The following is a 13,152-nucleotide window of genomic DNA, read 5'->3' as shown; positions in this document are numbered from 1 at the left end:
ATTAGGCATGAGCCACAGAGCCTGGCCTAATTAAAATATTTTTATAAAATATAAAGCATTTAAAATAGAATGATAATTGACTTATTAGAAATAATAAACTTCCCTAACTCATTTTAAGCATGATTTAATTTGCAAAAAATTGTTAGTAAGCATTGCTTTTCTAAATCACCTTGTCATATATAAAGTAAGGTACAATGATATGTTCATATTAACTTAAGATAAGACCTTGAACTTTGGAGGAATAGAATAAGTCAAAAATTCCCCAGCCCCCAGAAGACAGTCATGAGAAGTACAGTCGGCCCTTCATGCCCCAGGTTCTGCATCTGTGAATTTCACCAGTGGTGGAACTGACTGGATAGGGAGTCCAAGGATATTGAAAGCCAACTTCTAGGGGCTTAAGAATCCTCAGATCTTGGTATCATGAAGGGGTCTGGAACCAGCCTGTGCTGAGGATACCAAGGGACGACTATACAGAAATTCAAGGGAATTTAAAAATACTATGCAGGATCATTGTTTCTTGACAACCTGACTCATCACTGGTTTGTAAATCTGGGCAAGAGTCAAGACCATTTCATTCTAGTTTCCTTATCTGAGGCAGAAACTGCTAGTTGCCTCCTAGAATTGCTATTTCTTCTTCTTCTTTTCTTCTTTTCTCCTTCTCCTTCTCGACACAGAGTCTCGCTCTGTCACCAGGCTGGAGTGCAGTGGCGTGATCTCCGCTCACTGTACCCTCCACGTCCTGGGTTCAAGCGATTCTCCTGCCTCAGCCTCCCGAGTAGCTAAGACTGTGGGCGTGCGCCACCATGCCCAGCAAAATTTTCTATTTTTAGTAGAGACGGGGTTTCAGCATGTTGGCCAGGATGGTCTCGATCTCTTGACCTCATGATCTGCCTGCCTCGGCCTCCCAAAGTGCTGGAATTACAGGTGTGAGCCACCACACCTGACCTATCCTTTTTTCTTAATAAGGTAAGACAGAAAACAGGAGCAGCCACGTGCTCTCCCAGCCTCTGCTGCTGACAGGGACAGGCATGGAATGTGTTCCGACCAATTAAATGGAGAGGCGTTGCGAGCTACGGCTCCTGGGAGGGGACTGGACTTCCTTCCTGACAGCAGCCAGGCCACGAGTGGCCACGAGGCCAGCCTGAGCAGGAGGCAGTGTGAAGGGTCATGGGGAAGGACAGAGGCAGCCCCAGACACTGACTGCATGACCACGCTGCCAGGCTGCTGTGAAGGACAGAAGTCCCTCCCTGGTGAAAGCCACTGGGATGTTTCGGCCGCTGCCTGGCCATCGTCAAGGGCACAGGTACCCACAGGACCGCGAGGAGCACCCGTGAGACAAGTGTGAAAACCTGTGAAATCATGAAGATGACTTTCAAACCTAAAAGTCCCAGCTGAAAAGAAGAAGATTCTAGAAACAGGTGACAGTGGCTGCCTGGCCTGAGAATGTATCTGCAGTGGTCTGTGGTGGTTGTTTTTGTTTGTTTGGTTTGTTTTGGCTTTGGAGCCAGCAGCATCATCTCTTCTATCCTGCTTTTCTGAAAAGCTCAAGTTGCTAAGTAATTCAGAATTAAGCATACTCTGTTTTTAAAAAAGTAATTCAAACAAAAATAGTAAGTTATACAGGATGAAAAAGGTCAACTTTAAAAGAAACCCCACTGTTTTCATTAACTTTTTAATATTTACGGTTAGTGTTAAGCAAAAATGTCTCTGAGAAGAAAAACTTTAAGAAGCTTATATTTATTTCTATTTAGAGCTGCAACATATGGAGCACATGCTCCCTGTTAATATGATAAACCATTTATTCTAAATACACACTAATGACTAATAACTGAAAAGAATTTGAACTTACTAGAGAAGTCAGTCCTTCATTATCAACAATCCAGTCTTCTTTTTCAGCTAATCTCTTTATTTCTATATGAAAAGAAGCACACAAATACGTTTTATTAGAATAATCTCAGTACATTTTATACAGATTAAAAATTTATACAGGTTATGGTTTTTAATTGTTTTATATAATAGGTTTGTAAAAACTTGATGAAAGTAGACAAAGAATATAATTTTGGTAGACTTGAGGATTTAAGTACTTATTGTTCACTGGATTATTCTAATAAGATATTAATGTAAATAAAAGTTTGTACTGCATAGCCCAATTTGGGGAATTCTAGGTTAGATTTAATGACAACTTGAGACAATGATTTACTACTTATTCAGGATTCTTCACAACACTAGACATGTACAAAATAAGTCATACAGTACTTTTTTTCCTAAACTTTCTGATGAATAATTTGGATGTTTTTTGAATCCTACACATTCTTGACAGGGGCAATATGATTCTCAGTTGGCTAAGGGAATGCCACCTGCTCAAACCTTCAGCGTTGGGCAGGCTCAGGTTCCTAGGTGAGGAGGAGGGAATAAACTAAGAGGGGAACATCCAGCTTCTCACCTGGGTTCCATTCCCTTCCCGTTTACACAGTATCACCCACCAATTTTGCAGGGGTGTAAGCTTCCTACCTAAAAAGCCTGGTAGTAGACAGTAATGGCCTGTGCCATTTTAGCAATATTCTTGACTATTTTTGAAAATATTTAATAACCAAAAGGTTGCTTTGTAAAGAAAACCTTTATGTTTTTTATGATTTTAAGGTAGAAAAGCCTGAAAAATTTAAAAAGTATAAAGAAAACAAGACTCATCTATAATTTCTAGAATCCAGAGAACCAATACTAACAGGGTTTCCTTTGACTGGACATTGATTTCTACAAATTAAAATTTTAAAATATACATCCATATATTTTCAAAACTTATATCAGACTTTATGTACATTTTAGACCCTATGTTTTCTACTTAACATTTATCATCAGGATGCTGTTATATCTTTAAACGTTTTCAAGTGTATCCATCTTGGTTTCTGCACGCTCTTAATTCTCAACTAAACTGATTTGAAAACACATCACAAAAAGAAAAACACCCCATTCAGCAGCTAGAAATAAGATGAATTAATATATTCAAATTTCCAGAAGAGTAATTTTCCCTAGTTTTCAAGGATTTGGAAACCGAAAGGAGGTGGCACATGCAGGTAACTGTTGTACAGTAAACATCACCAATTTATCTAAACACACCTTCCGCCGTGTGCTGCAACGTGACCATGACACAACGTACTCGGAGATCCAAAATGAGATCCTGGATGGTTTGTAACAGGTCATTAGGAATTTCAAGGGCAGTCAACGATTCATGAGTAAGTCTGCGAACAAACACATCCAAACAAAAGTGAGCAGAGTGGGATTGCAAAGCAATTCCTAGCATCACGTTCACTGTATAATCATGCCTCATGGAGCTTACAAGCTACAGCATGAGGCTGAAAACAGAAACAGACCACAGCAGGGACTGCACTATAAGAATAATCCTGAGTTAAACAACAGAGAAGATGCATAAACAGAAGAACATTCTCGTCCAACATAAAAACCAGGAACAGTGAGGAACTTAGCTGTCAGATGACGAACAGGAAACAGTGGAGGCAAAAGGACACAGAGAAGGAAAAGAAGAATTTCTTCTTTACTGAACGTATTAAAAATATTCCATACTGAGTATTTTCTTTCCAAAAAGTTAAAAAAGAAAAAGTTCCCCTTTCTCTGAGAATGTGTCCGTATTCACCTTACGGTCTGGATGGCGTGAGCGAGCCACTGTCCGGAGAGCTCGCACTTCACCTCCCAGCCTCCGTACTGCTTGGCTTCCCCATCCCGGATGCTGAGGGGCAGCAGGGCTCCACGGGCCAGCTTCACCAGCGAGTGCATGACTTCCTGAATCATTTTCTAGAAAACCAGGAACAAGCATAACTGCATTCTAATGTAATTAATTGGGTTACATTAACTAAAAGATGCTTCCTGGGCAATAACGGATGTCTTGAATACAAAGTGAGAAAGGAAAAACCCTAACCTTTGAAGAAGCTGACACAGTTATTATCCCTTACTCACCTTAAAATCATTTTGTCTTTGCCTCACATTCTTTGATCTTTCAATCTGACCTGACTTCTCAGCAGTCTTAAAAATTAAAAAACAAAATAAAACGCATTAGAAATAATTTATAAGAATAAGAAATGCTTTAGCACTTGTACATAAAGAGAACATTAAATATGGTTATAACTTGATTAAAAGAAATGCTTAAGACATAATCTATGTTTCTGATTAAAGAACGATTAATTAGAAAACCTTTCTTATCCCAATGAGAAGTTATTTATCTTTCTAAAACCTTTAAGTACAATTCCCATAAATTAATCTAAGAGTTAAGTTGAAACTACCAATTTTATAGGTGAATTTCATCTACCATTTTCATCAACAATGTCGTATGGTTAAACCATCAAGTATCATAGCCATGATAACACTGTCAACATCATTTCTCATTAGCTAGTAAAGAAACCAAAGGAAGCCTAAACTCTGAAATCTGTCATTTTATTTTTAAATACTATAAACTACGGCTCTTCCTTCAGAGATTTTCAGTGTATTTTAGGATAAAATACATTCTATCATTCTAGAATTAATTTTTGTTGGCTTACTGATATAACTCATGTTTTTTTCCAATGTCTCTTTCTCCTTAATCTATGGAAAACTACTTTATATGGACTAAAAGAGAAACCTGTTCAATTGGATTTCAGTGAACTTTTTATTCACAAATTTTCTAACTAAATATTATTATATAAAATACCCTAGAAGGATAAGCCTAGGAAGCTTTCTAAATAAAGAAGCATTAATACAATTACACAATGTAAAATAAAATTCTGACACTTCACTGACATAATGCAAAAGTTAATCTTTAAGGTTAAAACGCTCATCCATTATTGGTTAATGCACAACGAGTCAAGAGACCTTTGAAGTCAAGAACACTTGCTTTATAAATTATCATGATATTGACTTTAATTTTAAAATGCAAGCAATGTTATGTGCATTGTATATATATTTATTTCTGTATATATATTTATTTCTATAAAAACTGCATGTACGGTTAGTTTATATAATGAACATCTCGATGTAAGTAAAATATGGGTTAGGACTGTTGGGCGTTTTCAACAGAACTATCAGACACACCTGACAAAAAACTGGGCAGCACAGACACAGGCAAACATCCTTCAAACTCTAGTTTCCATTTTTAAATTTTATATTAAACTATGCAGCTTTTATCATTTTTTTCTTTGTAGAAATACATTTTTGTCTTGAAAGAATTAAAGGTATGTATAAAAACTAAACCTGCAATTCATCTCAATAATCATTCAAAAAGCTAACTCCTGAGTTCATTGGTCAATAACACAATTCTTTGTACCCCAGGGCTTAACTTATACATTGATTTTTCTTTATTTTTAAGACAAATCAGAAGGAGCTGAGGTGTTTTAAGCAGGGGAGTGCTGTGAGGCCCACATTAAGAAGAAGGAATGAAGGGCCAGTGTGGAGCATGACCAGCCAGCAGGAGGTTGCGGTGGCCCAGGTGAGCAGAGCCACGCTGAGAGCGCAGCAGGTGGGCCCTGGTGGCTGAGACAGGCTGCCTGAGGGAGAACCTCCTGCCCTGGGTGCTGCAGTGAGGAAGGAGGTATGCCCAGAGGGACTCCCACCCAACGCGCACCCGCCGGGCTAACACCAGTGGCTCTGAACGTCTGTTCAGCTGGTTTCTGTATGCCCAGTGTGACGACCGGAGTCAGAACATGGCGGGTGGTACAGGGTGTGGACACAGAGCGAATGAACACCCTGTTCGCTGAGGGGACACCTGGCTTCTCTTCTGCACGTTGCAGCTTCTTAGGTCTTAGGCGTGGGTGCTTTTTATCTTTTCTGTCTAGACTGTCTAGTTTGTTCCCATGGCTTCAAATATCATTTCTACCGAATGCCTTCCAAACGCCTGTCTCCAGCCCAAATATCTCCTGTGTGACCCAGATGTGAATACTGAGTAACTCCCAGGAATCTCAGTCGACCACATTACCAATGGAAATCTGAAGCTTCCTCCAAGCATGCTCTTCCTTAGGTCTTTCTGGCTTGGCAAACGGCACTCCTGCTCACTCAAGCCCACTGGGAGCAATGTCAGAATCTGTGCTCTCCTCTCCCTCATCTGACCACTACTTCCCAAAAGCAACCAAACCTACCAACTCCTCTCCACCTCCACTGACAAAACCTTCATCAAAACCACCACTGTTTCCTGCCCGGATGACCTCAGTGGTTTCCCCCACATTTGTCCCCACCAATTCACTGTGAACACACAACCAAAGTGGGTTTTTTAAAACTGGAAAGCTGGTCTGTTCTCCGCCCCATGGCCTGGGATGAAGCCGCCGCCAGCTAGGCCCGTCCCTGCCAGCCCTCCCGCTGCTCAGGATGCTTCTGTCCGTCGGGGCTTCCTTCCTTTTCTGATATGCTGAGCTGCCCTCCTGGTGCTGCAGGCATCCTTCTCGCTGCCTGGGACCTGCTGCCCTGCCGTCCTCTGTGTGGTTGTGTCCTTCTCTTGTGCCACATGTCAGTTTCAATATCACCTCCAGGGAGGGGCCTTCCCTGACCTCCATTCCATTGCTGATATTCTGTCTTACAACCCTATTTGTTTCTTTTATAACTGTTACCAGAATTTTTAAAATAATAATTTAAAAAAATTATTTGGGTTCTGTCGCTAGAAGAGGAAAGGTCATGCTTATTTTGGTGACTGTTTTATTCATATTGTAGATACGTATGTGTGTAAATGTATGTGTATGTCTACATATTGAGTGTACATGCATGCATTTACACACGTGTTATATTACGTTTACATACGTGTTATATTACGTTTACATACATGTAAACATGTGTACATGACGCGTTGTGTCTGTTGTGTGTGTGCATGCATGTGTGTGCATGTGTATATAATGTGTGGATGCATGCATGCATGTGTGTCTCAGTACCTGGTCCCTGGTGAATAAATGATCGCCTAGGGTTAAGGTTCTCCAAGACCTACTTGAATACACTTAAGAAAGTGTAAATGCCCTGAATACACTGGGTCTCCACATGAGAGTGGCCCTGGGAGGCAGATGTGCCAGGAGTGACCCTATGACATGCTCCTGAAAAACCTAACACGCCCAGTTCTTCTCCCGGAGGTGAAGATGTTGGGAAATTGGATGAGCAGAGACTGGTGAGCTTTGTGTGGAGGTCGGGGGTTAGGAGGACTGCTTTGCTTGTTGAATTCAGACACTGCTGTGGAGCCCAGCACCTGCTGGAATGTCAGGAGCTAAATCTTTGTCAAGGACCTTGTGAAGATTAATTTTGTGTCATCTTGGCTGGGCCACAGGGTGCTAGACGTTTGGTGACACATTACTCTGGGTGTGTCTGTGAGTTGTTTCTGGATAGATTAACACGCACATCAATGCACTGTGCACAGCAGAACCTCTCCTGGATGTGGGTGGGCCTCACTCAATCAGTTGAAGGCCTGAACAGCACAAAAGAGCTGATCCTCCCACGAGTCAGAGGCACTCCTCCTGTCTGACTGCCTTCAAGCTGAGACACTGGGCTTTACGTGCCTTCACAGCTGAACTGAAACATGCGCTCTCCTTAGGTCTTGAGCCAGCTGGCATTCAAACTGGAACTGACAGCATTGGCCATCCAGCTGGGCAGTGCATCCTGCAGACCCTTGGGGCTTGTCAGTCTTTGTAATGACATGTGCCAACCCCTTACAATAGACCTCTTCGCGTATGTGTGTGTGTGAGTGCAGGTACAGCATACGCACCCTATTGGTTCTGTGGCCCTGGGGCCCCTGACTCACGCGGACCGGCTCCACGGTGCTGCGGAGGGAGGCACAGGCCAGTATAAAACTGCGAGTGTCTGTCAAAGGGCATTTCCTCTGCTTGTATCCTCCACAGCACCTGATACCAAACTTTGTATATAGTAAGACTGTGCAATGGGAAGATTATTTCATAGTCATTTGTTCTATTACACACTTTTAAATCAAAGAAAAGAGTGAAAATCTGTTGTTAAAAAATATATAAAAATTAAGGCTAAATTTTGCCACAACAATTGTGCCCAACAAACAAGTGTTCATGATGAAATCTACTGGACAGTAATTCTGTAAAATTCAAGGACTTGTCTCCAAATATATGAAAAGTGGGGGGGGGGCTAGTTGTGTGGCAGACCCCTTTCAGTTGTTACTTACTGTTTTAATTTAATAAAGAGTTGAATATCTCCAACACAATGGATTATGTAAAGTTTGCCCTATTTTTAAAAGAAAATCTAATTTTGGAATATGTAGGCATTTTAATTTGCATATTATTGAGTTATGTAACTTTTTAAAATGTTGACTCTTAATATTTAACAATTATTTGGCTGTTTTTAAAGATTTTTATCTAAAAATACACTATATTTAAAATATATCTAAAGGTGAGATCTTAACCTACTATTAACCATTTCGTTAACTAGAAACCTTAACTCTTTCCTGCACACACAGACCAAAACTACTTTGTGGTGAGAGCAACGGATGGATTTCACTGTTTTGATTCACATTTGTTACTTCACATGGCCTTCACTGGCTTGAAGAACTGACTATTTTTTAAACTGTTGGAAACTTCATCTGAATTTTTAACGGATGGGCTCTTAATACAACACGATAATTTTATCACAAGAAAAATAAGAAAATTCAAGTAAACTGTGTTTAAAAACTATCATGCTTTCTTGTGTGAGATTAAATAGCTATCAAAAGCCCCAGAACTCTTCCCAGAATTTAACCCAGCATCTGGGTTTCACTTGTAGACTGGCAAGGGGAGCAAGTGTCCCCAGCTCCTCTGCTCTTTCCTCCAGCTCTTCAGAAGAGAGCACACGGTTTCAGACATGCCCACATCTGCAGAGCACATTACGTGTAATTAATAATTACTGCTATACGCTTTACGTTTATAAACATAGGTAGAAATATCATAGGCATATCCAATTCAGCACAACCAACCAAGAGTCATTTTTTCATGTCAACATTAATGTTGTGCATGAGTTCTGAAGCAGATCATTTATTTTTCATCTACAACCAAATATTTCATTCATATGTTTGCTATATAATTAGGTATCATCTGTAAGAAAGCAAAACATACTCCCTTTTCACTAAAATATCCTAGATCAAAAATTCTTAGGAATCTTATGACTCAAAAAAACTGCAGGGAAGGCAACTACTGTCCATGTGTGGTGGGCCACCTGCAGGAACTGATGCGAACGAGGGAAAAACACTGCTGGAAATAAACACTAGGGTTTAAAATCCATGTCCTAAAAGACTGATCCTTTTTTTTTGGTTTTTTTTTTTTTTTGAGACGGAGTCTCGCTCTGTCGCCCAGGCTGGAGCGCAGTGGCGCGATCTCAGCTCACTGCAAGCTCCACCTCCCGGGTTCACGCCATTCTCCTGCCTCAGCCTCCCGAGTAGCTGGGACTACAGGCGCCCGCCACCTCGCCCGGCTAGTTTTTTGTATTTTTAGTAGAGACGGGGTTTCACCGTGTTAGCCAGGATGGTTTCAATCTCCTGATCTTGTGATCTGCCCACCTCGGCCTCCCAAAGTGTTGGGATTACAGGCGTGAGTCACAGCGCCCAGCCCTAAAAGACTAATTCTTTAGATGAGTTGATTCATCTTGACATTATTCAATTCTACTCCAGCAGTTCATCAGTCTACTATTTTCTAATGTTACAAAATTCTGTTCACTGAACACCTATTGTGTGCCAGGCCAATGAGATCTCAAATAGTGGAAATACTGGAAAAAATTTTATTCCAAATAATAAGAGCAAACTCTTACTTATCTGCCAGACATTATTATAAGCACTTCACTTATGCTAACTCACTGAATTCTCAAACCAGCCCTATGGAAGTAGGTGCAGAGAAGTAATTTGCCTAAGGTGATAGACATTGGATGCTTCCATTATGCTCCTAGTGTTCTATGCGAAAACCTATGAATGCCATCTGTCCAAAGGCATGACAGGGAAGCATCTAATCTTTCCTGCCCATATGAACAATTTGGTTTAGGAACAGAGCAGACAAGGAGAGGAAGCCGGTGCCTGCGGTGCCACTACTGCCACTGTGCAGATGGCAAGGGACCCGATGCTCGACCTCGGCACGGTAAGCCCCACAGCTCACCCAGCGGACATTCACAGAGGCACAAACTGATGGTGGCACACACAAAAGCAGAGTACTGGAAAAACGTATCAGGACAAAACTGAAATTAAAGTATTATCTTCCTAAGCCAGCAATAAGCAACTCTCATGTATGTAGACCTGTGAAACCTGACATTTGTTTCATGGAAGAACTTCCTCTGCATAGTTAACTTTTCAATAGAGTTCATGCATAACTAACAAAAAAAAGAAAGTTGTGTACTGCTTTAATATTTGAATGTTCACTTATAAAGTAACCGGTTACTGAAACTAAAGAAAAAAATGCATTGATAAGTTGTGCTTACCAGATTGGTTTTTCTGCACTAAGGAGTGTGTATTCACGCATTACACATTTCTCTTTTTACGCACATAGTAAATTTTATAGGTTGGCAAACCAACCACTCATATAAAGAAGGCGGCAGGAATACAGTGGGTTTACAACAGGGGTAGTAGGCACTTGGAGTTCAAATATACAAAGAAAAAAGTTCCAGAGCACATCTCTATTTTCTTAACAGCATGAATTTATGTTCATGGTCAAATGAGACTCCAGAGACACCTGAGGTGCTCCAACACTTAGCCACTTTCCGCCAAGGAGGAGAGGTCTTAAACCACAAAGCCTGTGCCTTTATGCAAAAAAACAAGAACAGTTTTAGCCTTTGTCCATGTCCACTTTGTGTGCTGCCAAGTCAAAAAGAAGCAGAAAGTAGCCGTTACCCTCAGAAGCCCCATCTCCCCCAGAGCTCCTGGCGTGCAGAGTTCTCCCACAGACACGAAACACCTATCTTCTCAGTCCCCCAGGTGCGGTGCCCTTGGCAGCCTGGGGCAAAGGGCGCTAGAATCTACGTCCAGGAGCTGGAGGCCTTTCAGGGCGCACTTGAGGTGAGGTTAGAAAGTGACTGACTTGCACGTGCCACACATAACACTCAGAGACATTCCTTTATGTCCTTCTCTGCTACCAGTCATATGAAGATACTAAAGCATTAATAAATGTGTGACTGCAGAAGATGGACGGGCTTATAAAAACTTCTGTAAGCTGGTAACAGCGGGGCTAGATTGCAGAATCTTCACATTCTTTCCAAAGGAAATTACACATTCTATGGATTACTTTGTTCTGGGTGCAGGCTGCCAAGGTGTTATCCTCGTTTCATCATTTGTTCACAGTCTACCGCACATCACCCAGAATGGGGCCTGACTGGCATTATCTCAATTCAGAGTCCCTGAAGAGTTCAAGCTTTCTTTTTTCTGTAATTGCCTATCTCATTTAATCCCTACAACCACCTTTTGAGACAGATGCCCAGACTATTCTCTTTTTGCACATGAGGAAAAGTGACTTGTTCAAGGTCATATAGCTACTAAGTGACAGGGCTTTATAACACTTTAATCTTAAACTATGACGATGGCTAGAGATGTTGGGCCTCTACATTTTAAAAAATCACTTAAATCTAACATTTTTAAGACCAGAAATGCACAGTGACTCAGCTCCACCTCTAATCGGGTCCGTATACACACCTCACTGAAGAGGCTTCCGTTAACGTAGGAGATCCAGAGCTTCCAGAAGTTAGGCAGCTGGCTCAAGACGAGTTTGGTCAATTTTTCAACAAAGGCCACCCTGTGGGGAGTTTTGTATCTCCACGCTAAGGAGGAAAAGAATAAAATACTATGATTATACTTTTGAATCAAGAAAACATCTTTGAGCATATTGGTGCACCCCCTCCACCCCCCGCCAAAACTCAAACATGCACTAGGAATAGCCTGAGTCTGCGTGGAAGCTCGCAGCCCACTTGGCTGACACTGGCAGCGATACGCTCGTCACCAGACACTCCTGCTTTCCTCCTTGCCCTCTGGCAAGGAAGAGCCCCTCCCCATCACGGTTGACCAGCAGGCCAGGGCGAGGGACCAGGTGGCCATAGCCTCAGGACTGGGAGGGCTACCGAGAGGAGGTGGCTTTGACTTGTCAGCCTTGTCCTCTGGATAGTATATGTCTCTTCAAAAAGTCATGCCTTCCAACGGCAAAGGCAGGGGCTGCTCTGCAGTCAATTGTGAAATTCCAGCTAATATCAGCCTGTGAGAAATGCCATCATACACCCTAGAAGTGAGAATGCAGGGAGGCATCCAGTCGTCACAAAGAAACATTCAAGTGCAATCACACACTAAATAACCCCGCCTATAATCAAGAAATTTAAGAAAAACTAGAAACGTTGAAACCTCTTTGGCTACACATCATTTAACACAGCTATTGTTGTAACTGGGAAATGAGGGCTTAGACTTCTTGGGAAGAATAGGTTCATGGGAATAAAGCAAGTGTAGAAATTCAGGACCCACTACCCATCTCCTCTGTCTCCCCTCTTTCTTTTTACCCCCAGGGCCATGCCTTCGCCCTGCTCCCTCCCAGCTGCCTCCTGCCCCGCACTCTACTCGGTGGCCACGGCAGGGGCACTGCAGAGTCCACCCTGTCCAGTCCACTGCACAGCAATGCCGCGGATCTGGCTCTAACTCCTACTCAGCAGCTTCAGGGGCAGGTGGACTCCCTCGAGAACTTTTATTCCCTTGGCCAGGCTAACTGCTAGCTTCCTTTCCAAATACCCTCAAGCAAAAGGATTTGCTGTTGTTAGTCCAGTGAAGGAGGGGCAAATTTTATAAACTATCTTAATAAAATTTATGTATATTTATTACTTTATATACTTATAAATTATTAATATATTTATTAATTTATGTAATTATTTTATTAATGATTTAATAATTTAAATAGTTATTTGATCAGGTAATAATGGTTAGAAAATAACACTTGAAAGGTACACAGTGAAAAGTCTACCTCCTGCCCCACCACTCCCACATGCCTAGTTCCCAGCCAGAAGAAACCACTGTCACTAGTTACTTATGACTCTTTCTGAAATGCTTTTTATCTACACAAGCAAGTATAAATGTGTTATTCCCCCTCCCAACTGTTCTTTACACGTTTTTGGTTTTTACACAAATGAAAGCATGCCAAACACACTCTTTTGAAGCTTGGCTTTTTCCATTTAGCGAGATGGATCCTGGAGTTCTTCTGTATTCAA

General features: G+C 41.6%; 1 protein-coding gene across 10 annotated transcripts in view; it reads right to left on the bottom strand.

The window, feature by feature from the left end:
* EXOC2 (exocyst complex component 2) overlaps positions 1-13,152 on the bottom strand; it is a 209,956-nt gene that overhangs the window by 69,976 nt on the left and 126,828 nt on the right. For all 10 annotated transcript variants that reach the window (XM_015135401.3, XM_015135397.3, NM_001266944.1 and 7 more), the window contains 5 exon segments: positions 11,606-11,730; positions 3,967-4,032; positions 3,647-3,804; positions 3,115-3,236; positions 1,850-1,911 (listed from right to left, as the gene is read on the bottom strand). In XM_015135401.3, the coding sequence (XP_014990887.1) occupies positions 1,850-1,911; positions 3,115-3,236; positions 3,647-3,804; positions 3,967-4,032; positions 11,606-11,730 (533 nt within the window).

Source organism: Macaca mulatta, chromosome 4, assembly GCF_049350105.2.
Source record: "Macaca mulatta isolate MMU2019108-1 chromosome 4, T2T-MMU8v2.0, whole genome shotgun sequence".
In the NCBI taxonomy this organism is placed as follows: domain Eukaryota; kingdom Metazoa; phylum Chordata; class Mammalia; order Primates; family Cercopithecidae; genus Macaca; species Macaca mulatta.
This window is presented reverse-complemented; position numbering and strand designations above follow the sequence as displayed.